This window comes from Macrobrachium nipponense, chromosome 39 (genome assembly GCF_015104395.2).
Source record: "Macrobrachium nipponense isolate FS-2020 chromosome 39, ASM1510439v2, whole genome shotgun sequence".
NCBI classification, from domain to species: domain Eukaryota; kingdom Metazoa; phylum Arthropoda; class Malacostraca; order Decapoda; family Palaemonidae; genus Macrobrachium; species Macrobrachium nipponense.
In genome coordinates this window covers 21523560-21550189 of record NC_061099.1, presented here as the reverse complement: position 1 = coordinate 21550189, position 26630 = coordinate 21523560, and the positions used below count along the sequence as shown (strand labels likewise).

Below are 26630 nucleotides of genomic sequence, written 5' to 3'. Positions count from 1 at the left end.
TGATATACAGTACAATAAGTTGTAATGGTTACTTGTCAAAAGTAGGCTAAAACATCACATGGTAACAAGGAGTGTTATAAGTAAAAATACACTATCCTCTACCGAGTCCAAAAACAAGCCGTTTTATACCCAACTCCCTTACAAAGCAAATAAAATATTGTGAACCAGTAAATGCTATTATATCAAACTAGAAAGATCATGCAATTTCTTTTTCCAAGAAGAGAAAAAAATTCTATATTCTAATATTGGAAAATATAAAGTAATTTTCTTTTTCAATGCACTCCCTGATATACAGTACAATAAGTTGTAATGGTTACTTGTCAAAAGTAGGCTAAAGCATCACATGGTAACAAGGAGTGTTATAAGTAAAAATCACTATATCCTCTATCCTCTACGAGTCCACAAGCCGTTTTATACCCAACTCCCTCCCCACCCATGAGTGACAAACTGACAGACCCACTACCTGTGTACTCAATTGTACACTTGTAATTTCATTGGGCAAAAACCCACCCAGTCATGCAATAAAATTAAGATGGTTTATAACAAAATAAAAAAAAAATGTGGGAAAAAAATATTTTGTTGATACATGCACAAAGTAATTACAAAGGCATTGGTAAAGATATGTATTAGAGTCTAAAGAGTAGTATTTTAATCAAGATACCCACAACACTGGACTGTTGTAAAATGATATGGAAACATTTCTCTGGCTAAAAAGACATTTTAACCTTTTACAGTGCAAAAAATTTTATAGAAAAAAATTATTCTGCACTGGTGGTGAAACCCCATTACGTAATAAGGAATAAACCTGTGCCTCCACCTTAATCCTAGTCTGTATGGAACTACATAGTAATGAGAATGTGACAGAATCAGTTTTGAAATCAATAAGCTACTAAATTTACCACTACATAAACCCATTTAACTTTTCTTTTGTTATAACAAAAAGATTAAAACAGAAATGAATTTGCCTGAGCATGTACAAGAAAGCATAAAATGAGAGTTGATAGCATTAAGGCAAAATATTGGAAACACAAGAGCCCATAAGCGCAACCATATCAAAACGACAACTTACGCTGTTTTCGCACCCACTCGTCGACCTCTTCTTGAGTCATAGAGAGCCGGGAATCTTTACTCACATCTACGGAGTGATTCGGATGGGTATTAAATAACTAAGGATCCACTTTGTCCAATTTCACCTGTAAAGAAAGTCAACTCAATTCAAAATCAAGATTTTTTTTTTTATATAATTATTTTTTTCATTTAAAAGCCTCTGACCCATCAGTAGATAGTGATTATTCTTCTACATGGATTGTGTGTCACACAGAGAAAGATGAGATTTGCTAATGTGATTGACTGGTTAAACTGCAACAACTTTAAAAAAATTTTTTTACATTTGCCTGGTTAGTTTCTAGAACTGGGTTCTGAGAGGTAGGGTATACTACTTATGATACAGAATAGATGTGGCTTAAGTTTTCAAAATACTAATAATCATAACAATAATGATGTGGATTTTAAAAACTCACAAAACAAAGCTATCATGAGCAGGTAAAAATTGTATCAATCTCAGCTTACCCAACATTTTGCTTTTATTGTGTTTGTTCCCTGACTACCTATGAACTAAGTCCTTCAAAGAGGAAATTAAGAAACTTAGATGACAAAAAATTTATGAATTAATGAATATAAGAAATTATGCACAACATACTGCACAAAGCAGAATTTACAATCTTTGTTATCTGCTTTCCATCTACCACAAACCAAAATGTGACTGATGGGCTGCAGAGTATACATTACAACCAAGAAAATGAAAATAAGCCTGTAAAATTTATGATAATGATAAAACTATCTTATTTTTAAAATTAACATTAAATATGATAAGACAGTCACCAAAGAATAGAGAGATGCAGGTAAAATATGAAATCTAACATAGAGAGATGCAGGTAAACTATGAAATCAAACAACTACCTTAAAACAAAGTTGTTGTAAAACTGAAAGCAAATTGATCATAGGGCCATCTCCGGCCACAAGTCTTTCTTCAACATGGATCTGTGCCCGGCGTTCATTGCACCGAATCAACTTCGCAAGGAAGGACAGGACTGGTTCACGTGATGAGGGATTCAGTAACATGCTACGAAACAATTTGTGCAGGATGGTCTGGAAAACAGCAAAGAGATTTATTAAAACTTTAGAAAATGGATTTACGTGGTAAACACCAATACAGCAAATGAATACATATTTGCAATAAACTACTAGCGGACCTCCACTAATCCAACTGCTAGTAATCCAGTTCCTTCACTAATTCAGCAGATCTCAAATTTCCTAGGCCAATTGAATCTGTTTTTGTTGCAACAGTTCTATTCATATGAGAACATTTTAAGACTAAGAAAAGAAATTTGGAGCAATAACTAAGTAGTGTGTAAAATACAGCTTTACAACAGGAATGAAGTGGTTACTTCTAAAAGCGTAAAACCTTTTTAGCCATCAACACCCTCACAGCACAAAAGGAATTAAACCCTTGTACTTACAGTGCGAACATGGTCCAATTCTTTGGCCAAATCCTGTAACCCATCCGGAATAGTTCTGTTACTAACGTTCTTGATGAATTTCTCCACTACTTTGGGATCATCTTCAGCAAACAATGATAAACCTAAGAATGGCCCAAAGAGAGTAGTGAACAACATCTCACGACCAGCTGCTGGATGTTCAGTACTTGAACACCAGTTACTCTGAAAAATAAAAATAAAATCAATGTCACTACAAAATTAACTGTTTTGCCCAGATGTAATTAATTTTGTTATACTCTATTGTACTATATCTTCCTTTTCATGTCATGTGACCATAAGCTGCATAAACAAAACAAAAAAATGATGCAAACTGTTTACAGCTCCTAACAAAATACATATAAATGATTTTATAATCATTTACTTCTGTAAATATTGTTTTTCCTCTAATTCTATACTGTATTTTAATTGGACAAAAAATGTCTTAAAGTAGATATACAATTGATTCACCCCACCTATATAATTAATATATGCATCCCAAATCAGTAATTACGATTTATGCAAATAAAATTCCTCTAAATAGGAGGAAATTGGAGACACTGAAAACCATTTTTAATACTATTATATACCTATAAATGCAAGAAATTTATTGCATTTAAATGTGTTTTTGCTTACATTGCAGAAAAATGAACATATTGTAAAATCACACAGGCACAGAAATGTGTTTGAATTGACATGAAAAACGAGCAGATCATCAAATACCTAAGGAAACTAAAAAAGTATCTTCAGACAAATGCCTGTCAAATCAATCTACACAAAATACTAATGGATAAAATTCATTCATTCTCTAAACATCTAAAGAAATGCTCTGCCATAGTCAACATATAACCACATTCATATTTTACACCAGCTAAACAAAACATCTACAGAAATGCAAAAGTAAAACTAACCATTGAGGTCAATAGGCTACATATAGGTCGGTGGTTGGAGTTGGTAGCATTATTTAGCCTCATATCAATCAACAAGTCTAAAGACTCTAGAACTTTTATGTACAAGGACGAAGTTACACTGCAACTCCTCATTGTTGTGCTCAGCCCCAAAAGTAAAGGTCCAAACACCTGAAAAAAAGTACTCAATAATAAAGGACACCAACTTTCAACATATCTATTATAGATATAAATTAAAGTACTATTACTTACAATGATATAATTATCATTAATTTCATTATTATTATTACCATGTAATAGTTTACCCAGATTACACCTGAGTTTACATTTCCTAGCAACAGGCAAAATTTAAGACAAGTGGTGAACTTAGGTTAACATAAATATGTAGAAATATATCAATGAATGGTACTGAAGATATAATATGTAGTAGGAAATTTTTTTTATATAAAAGTAAATAAAAAATAAGAAAATTCATTAACATACTAACACAAATTAGAACCAACTCATTTTACAAGCAAATAAGGTTTTTGAAGATTTTAATGACATTACTATCAGAGCTGGATCACAAAAATGCTCTGTCCTCTAAGTAACTTTTTGTTCTAGTCTCCCTGCAACTTACTTTATTGAATAAGTCCCCATTTTCATAGGTATGTTGAATGAGATCACAGAGGAATCCCCTAGGCAGACTATCAGTCAGCAATGGGTGAAGCAACAAGGATGGAAGAGGAGCTAAAGAATTTGTAAGGCATCCTGAAATGGATCAAGAATAAATTAATAACTAACACAAAAAACAACAGAGATCAAAACTCCATATGAAAAGTAACACTATGCACTGCATCAGGCACAGAACTACAGATTTTTTATCATTAGGAATCTAATTAGTTTTCTTTTAAAATTAAAGTCTTTAAAATGGGAAGAAATCTGCAATTATATTCAATGAAAGACTATCCTAAATACTTTCAGCAATATCTGTACATTAATCAATTCACCAGAACAAAATGTGGCTTACGAAAAAATTTATTAAAATGTTGGCTTGTCAATAAACCAATTAAATCTGCCCAAAAATGCATAAAAGCCTTATTGGGCACAGTTTTACGTGTTGAAAATGATGATAAATAATATAGCTGTGTGAGAGTTGATGATTCTTTATGAATATCAACAGCTTTCAAACCTTGTGCTAGGTTCATCCTAAGTCAAGCGAACATTGTGACTTTAAAAATTTGTTGAAGTAAACTTCTGAGCAAGACAAGTGTCAATAGTAGTACAATTCCACTACAGAGAAAGCAAATGAAGGAAGTGCTCAATAGCCCAACTAGGCAATTCCGTTGTTAATGTTTGTATTTGTTTGCTATTCTGCTGGAATATCTTGTGTGCTGTGATGATGTTACATGGTGTTTCCCTTGTGACATGGCTGCAAGGTTGCTGAACATAAGGTCCATTGTGTTGTGTCCTGTCTGAGGGAGGAGAACAAAAGAGGAGGCAGCAACAGACAGAGGAAAAACAGCGCTTGTCTTAAAATTAAGATTTGTAACAAAGTTTGTAAGAATAAAAAAAAATTGACTAATGGGTCTTCACCAACGAGACTTGTTACCATATCAAGTTTCTTGTAAGTTTATGGCAGCACCTTCCACCATTCTTGTGTGGACATAGTTATTTTTTAAAATATGTTAGCTTCATCCCAATTTGGTCTATGGTTTTTGTTGAAGGCATGGGAGACTATGGAATTGTTTTGGGCCTGTAATGCATAGGCGCGTTTGTGTTCCCTTAATCGGGTCAGTGGTCCTATTTCACTATCCTCAAAAATATTTTCCCATACAATCTTGACACAGGATTTCGTGAACTCCCAGAATTATAGGATTCTCGTCATTTTTGTTGTTTAGAATTAGTTTATGGTTAATCATGTTAGGTTATTTAAAAACTATCTTGGTATCTTTCTATTATTAACACAGTTACTAATTTGTCGAGAATGGGATTAAATGACAGGGGTAAATATCAGGTAGGTTTTACCTCAGAATTGTTAACAGGATGCTTTCTTAGCTCGTGAAATGACTTTGTCAATAAAATAATTGGGGTATCTTAGTCCTATAAAAGTTGATAGTATGTGATGAATTTCTCCCCCGACAAACTCTGGGTCGCAAATTTTAAATGCACGTAGGGCAAGGTTCATTACTACATTGTTCTTAATATTATTGGCATAGAATGAATAAAAATGTATGTAACTTTCTGAGTTTGTTGTTTTGTGATACAACAAGAATTGTAAGGGAAAATATCTTGGGGAAAGTAGAAGAGGACTACTGACCCAATTAGGGAAACAAATGCACATATGCATTACATGCACACAACAATGCCATAGTCTCCCATGCCTTCAACAATAACCATACACTGAATTGGGATGAAGCTAACATAATTCCTAAAAATAAAAATGTCTGCACCAGAAGGTTGGTGGAAAGCTGCTCCATAAACTTACGAGAAGCTTTTTACGGTAACATGTCATTCGTTGGTGAAGATCCATTAGTCAGTTTTTATACTCTTACAAACTTTGTCACAAATTTCCATTTTGTGATATGGCATTTTTGTCCTCTGCCTGTTGCTGCCTCCTATTCTGCTCTCCTCCTTCAGACAGGATACAACTCAAGGGACCTTTCGTCTAGCAATCTAGCAACATTGCAGCTGCGCCACAAGGGGACCACCATGTAACATCATTGCAACCCACAAGAAGTTCAGCAAAATAGCAAACAGAGATACGAACATTAACAACAAAATTACCTAATTGGGCTGTTGAGCGCTACCTTTATTTGCGTTCTTTGTTGTGGAATTGTACTACCACTGTCACTTGTCCTGCTCAGAAGTTTACTTCAATGAATTTTAAGTCGCAATGATCACTCGACTAAGGATGAACGTAGCACAGGGTTCGAAAGCTATTGATATTTATAAAGAACCATCAACACAAAAAACTCTAGTATAAATGTCCCCAAAAATTAGAATTCACATCCTATGACCTCAATAAGTAGTAACTATCCACTTTGTTTCACACAGAAACCCTGTGACCCAATGAGAGAGGGGGAAACACCAGTTAAGACACTTCATATGTGATAGATGAATATGAATAAATATATATGTTTTAAATTCTAAAACAAATTAAAAATGATATTGTTATGATACAATAAAGTTTTGTACATACTTACCTGGCAGATATATACTTAGCTTTAGACTCCGTCGTTCCCGACAGAAATTCAAATTTCGCGGCACGCTACAGGTAGGTCAGGTGATCTACCGCCCTGCCGCTGGGTGGCAGGACTAGGAACCATTCCCGTTTTCTAATCAGATTTTCTCTTCCACCTGTCTCCTGAGGGGAGGCTGGGTGTGCCATTTAATTGTATATATCTGCCAGGTAAGTATGTACAAAACTTGATTGTATCATAACAATATCATTTTTTTACATGAACTTTCCTGTCAGATATATACATAGCTGATTGGCACCCTTGGTGGTGGGCAAGAGACAGCTAACTACTGAAATAGACAGGAAAACAACATACGTTGTAGGTAAACATAAAAAACCTTGGTTCCTACCTGGTTAGGCGGAAGACTTCATGGCTACTGCCTAGGAGTCTGCTTCGCCTCAAGAGCCTCAGCAAGGTAGTGACCTTATGCTAAGATTTCTTGTGGATCCGTCAATGGGGTCTTATCCGCTTACTCGACAGAATCCTGAGGATCTTTGTCAATGGGTGCTAATCCACTTATATGACAAAACACCTTGCCTAATGGCATAATCAAGGAGCACAACATCGATCCCGACCACCTGATCCTAACACCCAGGTTAGCAATAAGATTGAACGAAGTTACCCCGAACATTCTTTCAAACAACCCTAAAAAACCCCACACCAAATTCTAAAAATTAATTAAGGATCGGCATCAGCCCCTGTCCCAGCACCGAATCCGCAGATACGTATGGACCCAGCAAGAAGCATTTCTCGTAAGTCACTCTTACATCCTTCAGGTAGTGGGATGCAAAGACAGAGTTGCATCTCCAGTATGTGGCAGCTAGAATGTCCTTCATAGACAAAACCCTATGAAAAGATAAAGAAGTCGCAATGGCTCGCACCTCATGCGCTTTTACTCTAAGCTGCTAAAAGGAGTCGTCATCGCACGCCCCATGTGTTTCAGAGATGACACTTCTCACAAAGAAGGCCAGGGCATTTAAAGACATGGGTCTTCTTGGGTCCCTCACCGCACACCAGAGACTCTCTAGGCTACCCTTAATCTGTTTCTTCCTTTGAGGATAGAACTTAAAGGCCCTGACTGGGCAAAGAGACCTCTCAATCTCCATCCCTACCAAGGGGGAGAGTCCCTTAACCTCAAAGCTTCTAGGCCAGGGTTTGAGGGGTTTTTGTTCTTTGCCAGGAATCATGGCTAAAAAGAACATACGTATTGCCGAGTCTCCATTAAATCCGACACACGAGTGCAAGGCATGAAGTTCACTTGTCCTCTTGGCAGTTGCGAGGGCCAAGAGAAAAATACCTTCCCTCATCGGGCCTCTAAAAGAAGCCTGATGGGGAGGCTCGAACTTGTTGGGTGTGAGGAATTTGAGAACCATGTCCAGATTCCAACTAGGTGAAAGTGAGGACTTCTCTTGGAGGTCTCTAAGGACCGGATGAGATCATGAAGATCCTTGTCCTCCGCTATCTTTAGACCTCTGTCTCTAAAGACAGCGGAGAGCATGCTTCTATATCCTTTATTGTGGATACCGGTAGGTGAGATTCTTCTCTCAGAAAGAGAAGAACATCAGCAATGTCGGTCACAGAGGTAATGGAAGAGGACAGCTTCTTCGACCTGCACCATCGTTGAAAGACTTCCCACTTCGACTGGTACACCCGTAATGTTGAGCCTTTCGCAAAAATCCTATCGCTCTGACGAGTCTTTCGAAGTTGAAAAGGCAGTCAGGCAGAGAGCGGGGAGAATTTGAGAAAGCTCTCGAAGTGGGGTAGTCTGAGCTGATCTCTCCTTAGTGGAAGGGATCTGGGGAAGTCCATAATCCATTCCAGAACCTCTGAGAACCATTCTTGAGCGGGCCAAAAGGGAGCGATAAGGGTTAGAGTCATCCCTGTAGAGGACAGGAACTTTTTCATCAATTCCCCCACCAGTTAGAGTGGGGAAAAGACCTACGCCTCGATGCCTGACCAGTCCAGTAGGAGAGCGCGAATGCTATTGCTCGCGGGTAATCAAATGTGGAGCAAAAGTTGTCCAGTCTCCTGTTCTGATACGCGGCGCACAGGTCTACATGTGGCCTGCCTCACAGGGCCCATAGGCTTAGGCACACATCGAGATTGAGGGTCCACTCCAAAGGAAGGACTTGGTTCCTCTTGCTCAACAGGTCCGCCCTCACATTCCTCTCTCTCCCTGAATAAATCTGGTAAGGAGCGCGATCCCTCTCTCCTCCGTCCAAAAGAAGGGTTCTTGTTACCTCCTAAAGGGAGAAGGAATGTGTCCTCCTTGTTTCTGAAGGATGTCAGAGCCGTGGTGTTGTCCGAATTGACTTGGACCACCATGTCTCTGACTTCATACTAAAACCACTTAAGAGCCAGAAAGATTGCATACAGTTGAAACACGTTGAAGTATCAGTTAACCTGGTCCCCCTTCCAGATGCCTGACACTTCATACATCCCTAGTGCTGCTTCCCCTCGCTACTCTGACGTGTCAGAGAACAACACTAGGCCTACACCGCATCGCGTAACTGACTCGGGTGCTCTGACAGCTGCCGACTGACTGCGTACGGTATCGAGGAAAGTTGCTCAAGAAGAGACGAAGATTCTCATATCCGAGCAAGTCACTTGACCATCATATTTGAAGGGTTAAGCCGAAAGACTATAATCTGTTTGTCACCGATGTCGGACGGAGAAGGGGATGATTCTGTTAAGGCATGAGCCTCACAGGAGAAAGTCAAATGCCTTCAAGAGACCGAGGTTCCTGAAGGCAAAACCTTCTCATAGTAGTTGAATCTCAGTTAAGGAGAAACAACACTATATGCCGTAGAAGACGAAGGAGGACAGAGAAGCAACTTACTTCTTCACAGTCGAATCGAGAGAAAGATTTTCAAGATTCTGAACCCGTGCTTACCAAGGACTGAAAAAGCTAACCTCTAAATCGATGCTGTCCGATGATAAGTCGTTAGCTATGAAAGCGGATTGTTTTTCAGCAAAGAAAACTCCGGGAAGTACTGCCTGCAGAACTGCTTTTCATGGGCTGAATATAGAAGGCAGAACTGTCAGTCCGGGGAACAGGCGATGTCTTACGATACATCTGTTATTCGGGGTGAACAAAGAACTTGCACACCTAGGAATACGAGAAATTTTCTGCAGACAAACTCCGATGTCTGAAGAAAACATTCCTCATAACTTAGTGCGAAGCAGCGGTGGACTATTACAGACTTCCGTTACAGGGCGGTAAACTGAAAAAGAAAGAGTCCAATAAATATCTCTGTGAAAAAATACAAGCAATGTCGAAGGTGATGAAACCGAACGACATAGCAGAAGATGGTCATTCATGCATGCAAGAATCCCTGTTAATCAGGGACCTATGTCCGTGATTATTGGGCAGAGATATGGTTCGGCAGTACATCATTGCAGGAGAGAGAGACGTAACAGACCGCGTATCGCTGAGGGTCAGCTCGTACTGAGCTGCTATGGGAAAGACAACAGTCTCATACAACGTTAGCTCTCGCCGCCTCTTCATCCTGAGTTGCCAACTATTCCATTCTACGAAGGAATGGGTTCTGCTAGAACCATCGAGCAGAAAAATACGCTCGGGCAATTATATTTAAGAGAAACGGATTTCGGTAAATACAAAAGCCGAGTTGGTGTTGTCATGACAACACCATCAGTATCAAAAATCGAAACTGGAAACTCCTGAGAGGTTTGCAGTTCAATTAGGATACTCGTTGTCTGAGTCGGCATCGATAGAGCTAACTATATAAGCGTCTGCACCTCGGACAAATCAACTGCTTAACAGAACATGTCGTGAGGGTAATATACATAGTATATTAGCAGGTTTTTGTACAAAGACTTCCATCCTACATTCTTTACCCTACGCAGAGAGAGAGTAAGGATTGGAGATCTAACGTCTTCGTTCTCTAGTCAAGATAAAGAAGGAGAAGTTTTTCCCGAAGGAAAAAACTTCAATGTGAACCGAGACCCGAAGGCGACAGTTCAAGCTTCTTATCTTATTAGGCAGAAGACTTCATGAATACTGTCAATGAGTCTGCTTTGCCTCAAAGAGCCTCAGCGAGGTAGTGACCTATGACTGAGAGTTCTTGTGGATCTCTCAATGGGGGCTTATCCGCTTACGCGACAGAACCTTATTAGGATCTTTGTCAATGGGGGACTAACACACTTACATGACAAAGCCTTTTTTGAATCTTGTCAATGGGGGCTTACCCACTTACATGACAGAACCTCCATGATCTTGTCAAAGGGGGCCAGCCCACTTACATGACAGAACATATTTAAAAAATTCGAGCATTAGCGAGGTTCCCGAACATCGTAAAAAACATCGGGAATTCTTGTTTTAGCTCACTGAGGACCATGATTTCGCTTCAAGTGTTAAGAGATTGTAAGAAACTCGAACACTGAGAATGCCAGAAATTCCTCAGAATATAAAGCATTCGGCGAAACCCTACCGAATTTGTCAGACGATCAGCAGTGGAGGTCGTCTAGATTCCAGTAGAACTCGAGGGAGGGGCAGGATCCTTCGTTAATGACTGGGCTTACGCCAGGTTCCGAATAAGGGCGCCTACCAGGAAGTAAGGCAACTGCTGAGAAGAGCGCTTGGTAGGCGTACAAGAGCCTGCAAGGAGAGGAGAACCTGATTGTAGAGGCAGGTTCTCGCTCATGAGGAGAAGGGCTTCTGTCCGAGGAAGAGCGGCCGAAAGACGATGATCTTCGGTCTGGTGAGGCTCGCCTCTGGGAGTTTCTTCAAGGCTGGGAGGTGCCTCGCGCCTGTAAGAAGCCTCGCGGACGGAAGGAGCAGTGCTGCTGGCGTCTCGTGTCTGATCGGAACATCGAGGAAGGAAAACGCCTGTTTGTCAACTCGCGCCTTTACTGGAGACTCGCGCCTGGCTGGCGCTTTGCGTCTGGCAAGCGGCTCGCGCCTGGATGGAGCTTCGAGCCTGGTTGGCGGTTCGCAGCTGGAAAGCGGCTCGCGCCTGGCTGGCGGTTCGCGCCTAGTTGGCGTTTAGCGGCTGGAAAGCGGCTCGCGCCTCGCTTGAGCTTCGTACCTGGCTGGTGCTTCGTGATCGGAAGGAGACGAGGGCTCGGACGCTAAGTGTTCCCGAGCCTTGTGTTTCTGAGGAGGCGAGCGAGAAGCGGGAGGATCGAAGGAACTCCTCTGAAAACGAGGAGCTGTGGAGAGGAGCTTGGAGCATGGAACGTCCAGGGGACGAGAGGATCTCTTAACTGGAAGAAAAGTGTCCTTCCTGTGAGGAGGATCCTTCGTAAGTACTCCTACCAGAGACGAGATATGCTCCTGCATGTTACGGAGAATCTTCGTCGTAGAATCTTCCCGCTCATTGTCAGACGAAGGGGAAGGAGGTCTGGAGGACGAAGGGGACTCCCAGCCTAAAGCTGGTGAAAACAGGGCTCTCTGGCTCTCTTCCTATCCACAGGCGAACCTTCTGGGAAGCGCTCAGGGCTAGAATCCAAGGAGGGCGCTTTCCAACTCCTCTTCATAGGCCTCGACTGCTCGGCCGAGCTCCAGCCTCGCTTGGGCGAAGCGGAATCGGATGACGAGAAGCACTCTCTTAGGATGCCTTTGCAACGGCGATCCCTGGCAGTCTGGGACGACACAGATCCTGCCGAAGGGACGCTTGACCAGTGAGGGTTCTCCCTAACCTTCCTGCGGCTGTCGACTTTCCTCCTCCACTGGGTCTGGGAGTTTGGAAGAGGTCTAGGCCTTGAAGCGCTACGGAGCCGGTCAGACGCCCCCTCCACAAAACTGGGGACACTGAAATCACTATCCACTGTACTGCGTTAACCTTCATCAAAAGCTCGCATTTGAGCTCCATCTTTTGAGGGCATCCTTCAAATCCGCTAATTCCATTTAGGCGAATCTGCAGGTTCTGTGTCCTGGAAAGGTGCTATAGTCTCACTAACTGGCTCGTTAGAACGAGACTTAGTCAAGCTTTTCTAATGAAACTTCAGCAATGAAGGTTCTCTAATGAATTACATCAAAATGAAAGTTTCGTAATAATGACCGACATTCAGTAAATGTATAGTCATTATTACAGTAAATGTATACCGAAAATGTATACATCCACTGTAATACAGCAAATTCACTGCATAAAGCAAACATATACAGTCATTATTACGAAAGTTTCGTAATAATGACTGTCAATAAGTAAATGTAAACAGAACGATAATTGAACATACCAAAGAGCTGTAGTTTCATGAAAAACAAAAATCAAATCTACAGTGTGAGGATCTACCAAACCGCTCGTTCGGTAGTCTAACGATATACATTCAATCACATAAACTAACGAAAGTACTAGCGACTGACGCAAAAAAAAAGAAAAAGAAAAAAAAAAGTTAATAAAGCGTATGCCAAGCCAAAGATCCAATACGTCACCAAAAGACGGCGAAAAGATCCACGGCAAGCAAAAAACGAAATCCATCCGGAGGAACCAACAACAGGAGTTGTCGGAACCGGCGACAGAAAAAATCTGATTAGAAAACGGGAATGGTTCCTAGTCCTGCCACCCAGCGGCAGGGCAGTAGATCACCTGACCTACCTGTAGCGTGTGCCGCGAAATTTGAATTTCTGTCGGGAACGACGGAGTCTAAAGCTAAGTATATATCTGAGAGGAAAGTTCATGTACAAAAACTTATGTTCACACATAACCCTCCAATCACTCTTGATAAGAAGTCAGGCATTGAGTGTCTCAGCTTTTACAAAGACCAAATATATTTAATGTGGCACTTGGGGGCAGAACACATAAGGAGCCATTATCACAAGTATTCGAATTAGGTATTTGTAATAGCTAAACACCCAGTGTATAAAGTACACACAGTTTAACTTTGACATACCACAGAAAGCCACACAAATCAACTAACCATCCACATCAGTTGTGGATGCTCATAACCCTTGATGATAACACCTTTTACCATCAGTAAAATCTGTCCTCCCACAACTAACCGTCCAAATGAGTACAAGGCTATCCCCGTGTGCATGGCATAATAGGTGGCAAAGACTGACTAACATCTCCATGATGGACATTATCCCTATGTTCCTCTTGAAGTCTAGGGAAGTTGAAAGGGCCAAGAGCTCATGCTCAGTCACTCTCAGAAACACCTAATAACATCTATGAGAAAAATGTGAGAAAAATTAAGCCGGAGTCCTCCTAGTTATACTCTTCATGAAGGAGGCTATATAACAAGCTCCTGTCAATAACCTCTAGTCCAGCAAGCTGAAATTGTTGGGAGCAGCCAGTGGTCAATCACAAGCTCTTGGTGTTCCTCTGTTTTCCATCCTAAACTTCACATCAGCTTGGATGTTCCTTAGTTGCTTTAATAAGCAGGAGCTGGAAGGCCTTGTTTCAAGCGTCAGACACTTCCCTTTTAGAACACTGCAGTCATTAAAAGATGAATAATATCTGAAGATGGGCCATAAGAGGCCTTCTTCAGGTTAAGTGGAGTTGCAAAAGTTAAGTGTCCTCGGAGAGGTCAGACAAGAACTTCTTGGCCTGTTCAAAGACAAAGGGACAACTGGGAGTGACTATTCTGGATTATGAAGTAACATCACTGGAGGAAGTGTGTGACAAAGAAAAGGAGCTATCCAAGTTATTCACTAACATGGCATGAGCCTTCTCATGAAGCAGGATGTTTGTAACCATTTTTCCTTTCAGCACATGTGGCAGCAGAGACAAACCCACTGCCCATAAAGACAAGTCAGACTTGTGACGTCAGTACTAATCCCACCGACAATAAGAAGACCTAGACACCGAACAGATGCCTGGTATGAATGGACACAGGGTCCATATGACATTCATGCAGCTTGGACCATTACACCAAAAGGAGTTCCAAACATCTGGCAAAGCAGGAGAAAATTTCTAAGCATCATACAAAAAGTACACAATACTCAAAGTCATAGGCATCACCAAAGGAAGTGGTATAAGAGGAAATGCAGCAAGTAGGGGAAGCAAAGCAGAAACTGTCAGTACCAGGAGTTCTGAAAACCCATGGTGTGCAATCATGACATGGAAAGAGCTAAGGAGGTTGAAAATATCAGTATGACATGTGCAAAAGATCCAGCAGAAACTGCATCTGTCAGTGCAACAGGCACAACCACAAGACTAGGCACCATAAGAGCAACCAGCAGAGTAGCAGGCATGATCCTTATACTTGATTTGCAAAGCCAAAGATCATGAGGTCAACCATGAAACCGAAGGTTAAAAAGCAGGCAAGGTAAATAAAAATCTCAGTAGAGAAGTGCTTCTCAATCATAAAATGACTTGAATATTCCTAACTGCTACAAGCAAAATAATGAGGAAGATGGTTGCTCCCTACCAGTGGGTTGTATGTGCATTCCTATGTAAAAACATACATAAGAATACACAAGACTGAAGAGATCATGGACCATGATGAGGACTCTTAATATGATTATGGGTTTATGAATAACAACTTTAAAAAATTATTGAAGTGCAGAGCTTTTAAACTGAAAGAGTAACCTGACCATAACTTTTTAAAAAATATGCAACAATCAAACAGAAATACAAAAAGTTTTTTAACTACAAACCTGATAAAAGCAATGCAGCATGTGCTACACACTGTCGCCGGACATCCAAAAGAACTGTTGACAAGGGAGGAGAATTGCTTCTCTGTAAAAGGGAATAATTTGTTACCATCAATTTAAATAAAAATGATGTTTTTTTTAATAAAACAAGGTTTTAATTATGCAACTTACCTAGTAATTACATAGCTATAGCTTCTGTTACTGTTATTTGCAACATTATAGATTCAAATTTTGCGGTAGCAACACCAATAAGTGTGTAAGTAACACAGTCTCGCCCCCTAGCGAGATTGTTAGGAATGACACAGTCCATTAGCTCATTCCGTTTGCACTTATGTCCATCAGCGGGGAGGAGGGAGGGCTCTGATCATGTAATTACAGGGTAAGTATAATTAAAAATGTTATTGTTATAATACAATTAAGTTTGTTCATACTACCTGGCAGATATATATAGCTGTATTTCTGACGTCCGACAGAATTTCAAAACTCGCGGCACACGTAGTGGGGCGGCCAGGTGGTAGTACCCATTCCCGCCGCTGGGAGGCGGATATCAGGAACCATTCCCATTTTCTGTTCATATTTATTCATGCCCTTGTCTCCTGAGGGGAGGAGGGTGGGCACTCTAATTATATATATCTGCCAGGTAAGTATGAACAAACTTAATTGTATTATAACAATAACATTTTGTTCATGAAACTTACCTGTCAGATATATATATAGCTGAATCCCACCTTCGGATGGTGGGTAGAGACAGACTAGGATTTTTAGGAAACTTAAATTAAATAAAAGATTAACTTATTGGTTCCTTACCTGATAGCAAAGTAGACTATGTGATTACTGTCACTTAAAGCCTGCTTATGCTTTTATCAGAGTTGCCAGCCAGGTTTGGACCTGTAGTGCTGGTGCACTCTGGATGCTCTGTCAACGGGGACGTGACCACAATGTGACAAGACCATCTAGCCAAACATATGGCAGTAACACAGCAACCGACCACCACCTGACCAACTAACCAAAAAACCCCTGACATTAACACTAAGGAATGGGAGATTTCCACAGAAAATCTCACCATCAACCAAAAACACAATAAACTAACCTAACTAAGCTAAGGGATAGGGAGAGAGCCACCTTCAGCCCCCAAAACTGTGTCTGCCGAAATGTAAGGTCCCAAAGAACTACAGTTCTCGTAAATCGTTCTCACATCCCGGAGGTAATGTGAGGCGAATACGGAATTGCTCCTCCAGAAGGTGCTATCTAGAATATCTCTGATAGACATATTCCTTTGGAAGGCAAGAGAAGTAGCTACGGCTCTGACCTCGTGAGCTTTCACTTTAAAGAGGCTCATATCAGTCTTCTGGCAAGATGAATGAGCCTCTTTAATGACGTCCCTCAAGAAGAAAGCAACAGCGTTCTTCGACAAAGGTAAATCTGGTCTCTTCACCGAGCACCAGAGGATACCTGAGGGACCTCTCATCTCTTTAGTCCTATTCACATAGAACTTGAGAGCCCTGACAGGGCACAGGGCTCTCTCTGGTTCTTGACCCACGAGACTCGATATTCCTTTGATTTCAAAGCTCTTAGGCCAAGGATTAGACGGGTTCTCGTTCTTAGCCAAGAAAGATGGGTTCAACGAGCAGACAGCGTTGTCTCCCTTGAATCCCACTAGGCTACTGAACGCTTGGATTTCACTAACTCTCTCGCCGTTGCCAGAGAAGCTAGGAAAAGCGTTTTTCTCGTTAAGTCCTTAGAGAAGCTTCATGGAGAGGCTCAAAGGGACTTAGCATCAGATGTTTCAACACCACATCTAGATTCCATGAGGGCGGCCTTGCCTGTGGAATCTTGGTGGTTCCGAACGACCTTAAGAGATCGTGCAGATCCTTATTGTCGGAGAGGTCCAGTCCTCTGTGGCGAAACGGCAGACAACATACTCCTATAACCCTTGATTGTAGGAACTGCCAATTTCTGCACATTTCTTAGATAGAGTAAGAAATCTGCTATCTGATTCACAGAGGTCGTGGAAGAGGAAATTCCTTCCTTTTTGCACCATGCCCTGAAGGAGGCCCACTTAGACTGGTAGACAGCTCTTGAAGAGTCTCTTCGAGCATTAGTGATTGCTCTCGCAGCTGCCTTTGAAAAGCCTCTCGCTCTGGCCAATTTTTCGATAGTCTGAACGCAGTCAGGGCCAGAGCGGAGAGGTTTTGGTGAAACCTTTTGAAGTGAGGCTGTCTGAGTAGATCTCTCCTCCAGGGCAACGTTCTTGGGAAGTCCACAAGGAATGTCATGACCTCTGTGAACCACTCTCTTGCTGGCCACATTGGGGCAATCAGAGTCAACCTTGTCCCTTCTGAAGCTGCGAACTTCCTCATTACGTCCCCCATGATCTTGAATGGGGGAAAGGCGTAAAGATCCAGGTCTGTCCAGTTCCAGAGCAACGCGTCCACTGCAATTGCCCCTCCCCTGGATCCAGAACCGGGGAGCAATACAGAGGAAGCCTCTTCGTCCTTGATGTAGCGAACAGGTCTACTAGAGGACGTCCCCACAATCTCCATAATTGTTGACAGACTTCCTGGTGCAAGGTCCATTCTGTTGGTAGAATCTGATTTCGGCGACTGAGAAGGTCCGCCCTGACATTCTGAACCCCTGCCACGAATCTTGTCAGGATCTTGATGCGCCTTGCGTCTGCCCATAGCAGAACTTCCTTCGCCAGGAGAAAAAGGGATCTGGAGCGAGTTCCTCCCTGATTCTTTAGATACGCAAGGGCTGTGGTACTGTCTGAGTTGACTTGAACAACCTTGCTTGACAGTTTGCCTTCGAAGAACTGCAGCGACAGGAATATCGCTGCCAGTTCCTTTACATTGATGTGCCAGGCTACCTGTTCCCCTCTCCAGGAGCCTGACACTTCCTCCCCCCCTAGTGTTGCTCCCCAACCGGAAATGGAAGCGTCTGAGAACAACACTAGGTCGGGGCTCAGAAGATTTAAGGAGAAGCCCTCTCGTAACTTCTGAGGGTCGAGCCACCATCTTAAGTGGACTTTTACCATGTTGGAGATCCTTAGGATCGCATTCAGGTCCTCTTTCGATGTCCATTCTTCCGCAAGGAAAAATTGAAGAGGCCTGAGGTGCAGTCTTCCCAGCGAGACAAACCGTTCTAGCGAGGAAATGGTGCCCAGCAGACTCATCCACTCCCTTACCGAACAAGTTTCTCTCTCTAGGAAGGCTGCGACTTTCTCTAACCCCAGTCGCTGACGTTCCTGGGATGGAAACGCCCGAAAAGCCACTGAATCCATCTGAATCCCCAGATACACGATGGACTGTGTCGGGGTCAGATGCGACTTTTCGGAGTTGACCAAAAGACCCAGAGACTTTGCTAGGGCTAACGTAAACTGAAGGTCCTTCAGACACTTCTGCCTCGACGACGCTCTGATCAGCCAATCGTCGAGGTATAGGGATATCCTGATCCCTGACGAATGGAGCCACTTCGCTACATTCCTCATGATCATTGTGAAAACCATCGGGGCCGTGCTGAGACCGAAACAAAGGGCTCTGAATTGCCAAACCCTGTTGTCTAAGACGAATCTCAGGTACTTCCTTGAAAGAGGGTGGACGGGGACGTGGAAGTACGCGTCCTGCAGGTCCAGAGACACCATCCAGTCGCCAGGTCTCAAAGGCTCCCAGCACCGACTGAGGCGTCTCCATTTTTGAACTTGATCTTTCTACAAAAAGATTGAGCCTGCTCACATCCAGGACCGGGCGCCAACCTGACGACTGCTTCGGCACTAGGAAAATCCTGTTGTAGAAGCCCGGTGACTCTAGGTCCAAGACTTGTTCCACCGCTCTTTTTTCGACCATCTGGTCTAACAGATTGAAAAGAATACTTTTCTTCTCTCCCTGATAAGATGGAGAGAGGTCTCTGGGAGTTGATGTCAAAGGAGGAGGCTGTAAAAAGGGGATCTTGTACCCCTCGCTCTACTATCTTGAGAGTCCAAGGATCCGCCCCTCTCTGCCTCCAAGCCTCCGCAAAGAATTCCAGTCTGGCCCCGACTGGCGTCTGAAGGACGAGATCTTCATTTGTTGGTTTTGGGTTTGAATGAAGCTCTTCCTCTCGAAAACCCTCTCCCTCGAGGAGCTGCTCTCGAGGGGGGGGTGCCCCACGAAAGGGTTTGACTTTCTTCGGGGGTTTGCTGAATGTTGAAGTAGAAGGAACTGCTGGACGTCTTGAAGACTGTACCAAGAGGTCCCTGGTCGCCTTTTCTTGCAAACTCTTTGCAAGATCCTTTACCATAGCCTAGGGGAAGAGATGGTCGAAAGAGGCGCAAAGAGCAATTCCGCTTTCTGAGCGGGAGATACCGACTTAGTGGTAAAATTGCAAAGAAGTGCTCTTTTCTTCAGGAAAGCAGTTCCAAAATTAGAAACTAGCTCCTCCGAACCATCCCTGACGGCCTTGTCCATACATGACAACACGCTGGACAGCTCCCCCAGACTGAGAGAATCAGGACTTCTAGACTGAAGGTCTAAAACTCCCAGACACCAGTCTAGGAAATTAAAAACATTTAGGGTGCGAAGCAGTCCCTTCAAGTGGTGGTCAGTCTCCACAGGAGTCCAGGACACCTTAGCAGACGATAAGAGAGACCTCCTCTGAGCGTCCACTAAACTGGAGAAGTCACCCAGAGCTGACGAAGGAACCTTTACTCCCACGTCCTCCTTGGTCTCATACCAAATTCCTCCTTTCCCGGCGAGTCTAGAGGGAGGATGGGCGAAAGTGGTCTTGCCCTGATCCTTCCTTCTAGACATAAAGTCTTGAAGCTTCTTAAACGCCCTCTTGGTCGACAGCGATGTCTTCATCTCTACGAATTCAGGGGTCTTAACGGTCTTGGAAGACGAAAGTTGAGAGGGAGGAGACCTAGGTGCTGCCTGCTGGAACTTCTCCCCGAAGGATGAACGTAACAGCCTAACAAGAACCTTGTAGTCCGAGACAGCTGACGCTAACGGCTGTTCTTCTTCGACGGAACTCCCTGGACTACTAAGTTCCCCTTCCTCCCTAAGAGGAACTGGAGAACGCCCATCAGGAGAGGGAGTACGTCCAGCAGTCTCAATCCTGAACAATGACTTCCTTTGGATGGAAGTACCCGCTACGGGATCGGAAACGCCCTTACGTCTATCCTTAGAAGGACGACATCTTGTTGAAAGAGGAGCGGTCCTTAGAAGCAACGGAACTGTCTTAACAGACACGTCCCTACGAGAGGAAGTGCGAGCTTCCTGACGAGAGGCGCCAAAAGCGTCCTGCTTAGCCAAGCAAGCGTCCTGTTGAGCGTCCTCAAAAGCGTCCTGCCTCGCTCGAAAAGCGTCCTGCTTCGAACGGCGAGCGTCCTGCGGAGCGTCCTCAAAGGCGTCCTGTCGATAACTCACAGCGTCCTGCTTCGAACGCCGAGCGTCCTGCCGAGCGTCCTCAAAAGCGTCTTGTAGAGAGCGCAAAGCGTCCTGCTTAGAACGCCGAGCGTCCCGCCGAGCGTCCTCAACAGCTCCCTGCCGAGAGCGCAAAGCGTCTTGCTTCGAACGCCGAGCGTCCTGGCGAGCGTCCTCTCCTGAGAGAGCGAAAGATCTACTCGGAGAACGAGAACGGTGACGATCCGGAGGAGGCGAGAGAGATGAGCGAGACGAGAGAGAATGAGGCTGCTTCGTCCTCTTGACGGGCAGCCGAACGTCCTTCCTACGCTTAGGCTCGACTGCTGCTGGGCGAGTCCTCTGAGCCATCAGCGACGTAATCTGGTCCTGAAGGGACACTAGGATATCCTTCGTAGGTGACGAAGGAGCATAAGAAGGGGCAGGACTGAGCCTGCGAGAAGGCGAGGGGCGAGGGGACGCCTCCTTCCTTCTAGCAGGTACAGCTATCTGCCTCTCAGGTGAACACGCCTGTGCGTGGAAACAACGTCCTCGTCGGTAGAAAGCCTTCCTCTCTTCTGAGGAGGAAAGGCGTCATAAGCGTCCTCTGACGAAAGTGGAGACATAGGACGTGAAGCGTCCTCAAAGCGAAAGGTCCTTTTCAACGGTACGCGAGTCTCTCCGAGCGCTCCACCCCACCCCTTGCGCGGGGAGGACGCTTCGGAGGACGAAAAGCAATCTTTCAGGACACGCGTTCGTACGCGCTCCTTGGCAGCCTGGGATTTAGCAACAAGGCCTGCCGAAGGGACGCCAGATCGGTGGGGAGCCCCCGTAACCCTCTTGCGGCTTTCGACATACCCACTCCCTGAGTCCTGGGAGTCCGATAGAGGTCTAGGCCTAGAGGCATTATGGGGCCGATCTGACGCCCCCTCCACAACACTAGGGGCACTAACACAAACTTTCACAGGGCCAGTTTCTAGGGCCAAAACCTTAGATTCGAGAGCACGAATAGACTCTAGAATCAGAGAAAGGGTTGTTACCTTCTCCGACACAGCACTGGGGCCCGAAGGCAACAAAACAGGATTAGGTTGAGCAAAATCTACTGGTGTTAGAGGAGGAGAAATGTTACTATCCTTACCTTTAGTAGAACTGCCCTTGGAGGAAGACCTCCTGACTCTATCGCGCTCCAATTTACGTCGATAGGTCTCATACATCTTCCATTTATCATCATCCAAATCCTTACATTCATTGCACCGATCATCAACCATGCAAACATGTCCCCTGCAATCCATACAAACTGTGTGAGGATCAACTGAAGGTTTAAGAAGCCTCACCTTACATTCACTCCTCACACACACTCTGAAACTTCCAGTACTTGATCCCGACATCATGTACACAGAAAAGCCAATCCAAAATCAAAAACCAATCCACTATTACGCGTGCCAATCCAACAATCCAGAAGTCGATACCAAAAGTCAATCCAGATAATATTAAGCGAGATAATCAAAAATCCTAGACGGAGGTACTGTAAACAGATGTTTGCAGCACCGGCGACAGAAAAAATATGAACAGAAAATGGGAATGGTTCCTGATATCCGCCTCCCAGCGTGGCGGGAATGGGTACTACCACCTGGCGCCCCACTACGTGTGCCGCGAGTTTTGAAATTCTGTCGGACGTCAGAAATACAGCTATATATGTATCTGGACAGGTAAGTTTCATGAACAAACCATGTTTTATTATAAAAACATAATTTTTAATTATGCAACTTACCCAGTAATTACATAGCTGATTCCCGCATTGACAGGAGGTGGGATAAATGGACATACTCTACTCCTAAAACATTAAGTCATGTAATTAATTAGAAACAGATAAGCTGCTAGCATTGGAACAATGCTTGTTGTTCCTTGTTAGTTAACCCTCTTACGCCGATTGGACGTATTAAACGTTGACATAAATTGTCTCCCGGGTGCCGATTGGACGTATTAAACATCGACATAAAAAAGTTTTTTTAAAAATTCGCGGAAAAATACTTATAGGCCTACCAGCCGAAAACTTTTGAATTACGTGCCTTGGGGGATCTGAGAGCTCACAGATCAAGGCGTTGTTTTGTTTACAATCGTTACACAGGCGCGCAAGTGCGAATTTCTTTCTGATCGCACTAAAAAGTATCAATGACACATCTCTGAAATTATTTCGTCACTTTGACATAATTTTTGCACCATTTTAAATTAACTGTTGCATGGAGTATTATATATGAAAATGTGTGCAATTTCATTTAGAATACAAAAAAATATTCATGATTGTAGCTTTTATCAGTTTTGAAATATTTCATATAAATAACGATAAGTGCCAAAATTTCAACCTTCGGTCAACTTTGACTCTACCGAAACGGTCGAAAAACGCAATTGTAAGCTAAAACTCTTATATTCTAGTAATATTCAATCATTTACCTTCATTCTGCAACAAATTGGACGTCTCTAGCACAATATTTCAATTTATGGTGAATTTATGAAAAAAACTTTTTCCTTACGTCCGCGCGGTACCTCTTCCGATTAATTTTTTCGTGCGATTGTCGTAATGTTTACACCATTTTAAATTTGCCGTTACATAAAGTTTTATATATGAAAATGTGCGCAATTTTATGCTCAATACAACTAAAAACAACTCATGGTTGTAGCTTTTATCAGTTTTGAAATATTTTCATATAAATAACGATAAGTGGCAAAATTTCAACCGTCGGTCAACTTTGACTACTGAAATGGTCAAAAAACGCAATTGTAAGCTAAAACTCTTATATTCTAGTAATATTCAATCATTTACCTTCATTTAGCAACAAATTGGAAGTCTCTAGCACAATATTTCGATTTATGGTGAATTTATGAAAAAGAAAACATTTTCATTACGTCCGCGCAGTAACTTAAAAAAAAAAAAAATCAGAAATTTTTTCGTGCGATTGTCATAATGTTTACAACATTTTAAATTAGCCATTACATAAAGTTTTATATATGAAAATGTGCGCAATTTCATGTAGAATACAACAATAAACAATTGAAGGTTGTAGCTTTTCTCATTTTTGAAATATTTGCATATAAATCACGATAAATAGAAAAAAAACCACATTCGGTCAACTTTGACTCTACCGAAAGTCGAAAAACGCAATTGTAAGCTAAAACTTTTACAATCTAGTAATATTCAGTCATTTATCTTCATTTTGAAACAAATTCGAAGTCTCTAGCACAATATTTAGATTTATGATGAATTAAAAAAAAAAAAAAAACTTTCCTTCCCTCCGCTCGCGGATTCTCCGCCGCAAATCTCCGAAATGCGTACGTCGCATTCTCGTTATATTTGCTCCATTTCATATTAGGCATTTAATAGAGTTTTATATATGAAAATGTGCGCAATTTCATGTAGAATACAACAATAAATAATTGAAGGTTATAGCTTTTCTCATTTTTGAAATATTTGCATATAAAAAAAATACATAAAAAATTCAACATTCGGTCAACTTTAACTCATCCGAAATGGTCAAAAACTGCAATTGTAAGCTAAAACTCTTACAGATTAGTAATATTCAATCATTTATCTTCATTTTGAAATAAATTGGAAGTCTCTAGAACAATATTTAGATTTATGGTGAATTTTTGAAAAAAAAAAAAAAATTTACGTTTGCGCGTTACGAATTCATGCATTATTTTGTAATAATATTTTATCTTTGTTGCTTTGATCGTTTTACAATGTGTTATATACTGAAATGATTGCAATTTATTGTACAATACAACGAAAAAAAATTAACTAGTTAGCTTTAACAGTTTTGCTCACAGCGCGATCTGAATAGTTATATATGAAATTTTGTTTTCACACTATCATATATCCCATTATTTATATATGATAATGATATTATTTTCATTTCTGATGGTTGCATACTAAACTTCAGGCAATGACAAAAAAAGGAGCCAAAAATGAAATCTTAATCTTGAAAACTAAGCGCGCTATGATTTTTTGAAAAAAATATTTTTTCCGCTTCGGCGCTCACTCCGAGACTGCCTCGGCATACGGGAGACGATTTTTATTATACCCCTTCGGCGTAAGAGGGTTAAGAGAGCTTGCATTAGAGGCTACCTCTGGTTGGTGCTTAACTTAACCTGTAGTGGCGCAGCAGAAAAGCCGAGAGTCGCCTCTACTTAAGGTGGAGCCTTGTAACAAGGATGATTCTAATTGCTCACAAGGACTACAATTTGCCCTTCCCTTGGCCACAGTACCATAACAAAAACAACCAGATTATTGTCACCTACACTGAAGTAAAAACCACAACCCATCCAATATAAGTGTCAGATGCTGAGTACATTGTACCCCTCCTGGCTCCCTAAACTTTGATCTTTCACTACAAGGTGAAGGTTCGGACAATAGGAGGGAATCCCTATGCTTTCTTCCTCGATACCATGCCAGTAATTACAATTTTCAAGGTACTGCCTAAATTCTAACACTTCAACAAATTCTCTTACACTATGAGAAATGATGATCATACTACCAGTAGGTCGAATGCCAAATGGACGTACAAGATATATATCTCTTGAAAGCTAATGAGGTAGAGGTTGTACTTAATGTTATTAGCTTTGCTAAAAGGAAGCTAATGCTCCTCTTAAAGACCATTAGGGTAAATGGCAATGGATGCTCAGGTGCTTATGGACGCTTGGGAGCCAAGGAACATTCGGGCGCCAGTGGGCGCTCTTGCGCCAATGGAGCTCTTGAACCAGTAAGCGCTCCTATGCCAATGAGCGCTCAGCCGCTTGTGGAAGCTGAGGCGCCAATGGCTGCTCTTCTCCCTCTTCCCTTGAAATACTGAAGATACAGAAGGCAGGACCGAGTCCCTTTTTGCTCGAGAAGGACGCACAGGCGCCAACAGACACTCAGGTGCTGGAAGCTTCTTAGAGCTAGACTCTAATACAGAGGAACCATCTGGATAGGAAGCACAGGAGGATAAAGGTCTGGCACCAATAGACACGAACTTGTCCTGCATGTAGCCTCCTCCGATGGACACCTAGAGGACGACTTCCTTGAATCTTAGAAGAGGGTATCCTTCCACTAAACTCACCCTCTAAGCCTTCGTCATCGTTTGAAAAGCATTCTGGACTGTCCCAGAAGCTGCAAGAAGGACACTGTCCTCTTGTAACACACTGACCTTGATAGGAGGGACAGGAGAAGGCTACACATTAAGAGTCCTCCTTTACAGTGGACGAGACTTGCCAATAAAGCGCCACTAGTGCCTGGGTGACGACTCCTCAGAGCTCAACTCGCTCACGGAAAAACAAGACATTTCCTCAGAGACGCCTTTTCAACATTCCCATCGTACTCTGTTGCAACCTAGGATTTAACAACAGGACCGCCTGAGGGTGTGACTGACCATGGGCAAATCCTGCTAACCTCCCTTGGGCTACCAGTATGCCTCCTCCCAGGTGCTGGGGAGTTTGACAAGGACCTTTGCCTAGGAGAATCAGGGGACGAACAGCACCTCCTCCACTGCACAACATTTCACTATAACGGGGTTAACATTGCTAACCCCAATACAACTGGCAATGGCACGAGAAGGAAGCGAAGGAGCAAGTGGTAAACTTACAGGGCTATTAGCAGAAGAGAAAAATCACTAAAAACTGGAATAGTGTGTTATCTGACTAGGTGACCATGTATCACAAGAAGAATTATATTTCTATAATAAAATAAAAGTTTTATTAGTACATACCCAGCAATTATATAGCAGTAGAAACTACAGCTATACAATTACTCGGCAAGTTACACTAATAAAACCAGTTGAGCACCTGTGCAGTTTACAACATTGAGTGCTCGGGGCACCAATGTTAGCTACTAAGAGCGCGGGCGCCAATGGACGCTCAGGTGCTGCTGGACACCTGGTGCCACTGGATGCTTGGCGCCGCTGGACGCTTCAGTTAACTATAGGATAAATGCAAGACATAATCCTAGATAAAATATATGACTAAAGACCAGATCAGCCAGAATAATTCAGTGCCACGTAAGCTAA

General features: G+C 42.5%; 1 protein-coding gene across 1 annotated transcript in view; it reads right to left on the bottom strand.

Annotated features, from left to right (window-relative positions):
* Nucleotides 1–26630, bottom strand: part of LOC135210381 (ubiquitin conjugation factor E4 B-like) — a 133635-nt gene that overhangs the window by 76295 nt on the left and 30710 nt on the right. The window contains 6 exon segments of the mRNA XM_064243288.1: nucleotides 1070–1193; nucleotides 1960–2148; nucleotides 2520–2720; nucleotides 3446–3613; nucleotides 4062–4192; nucleotides 15224–15305. Coding sequence (XP_064099358.1) covers nucleotides 1070–1193; nucleotides 1960–2148; nucleotides 2520–2720; nucleotides 3446–3613; nucleotides 4062–4192; nucleotides 15224–15305 — 895 coding nt within the window.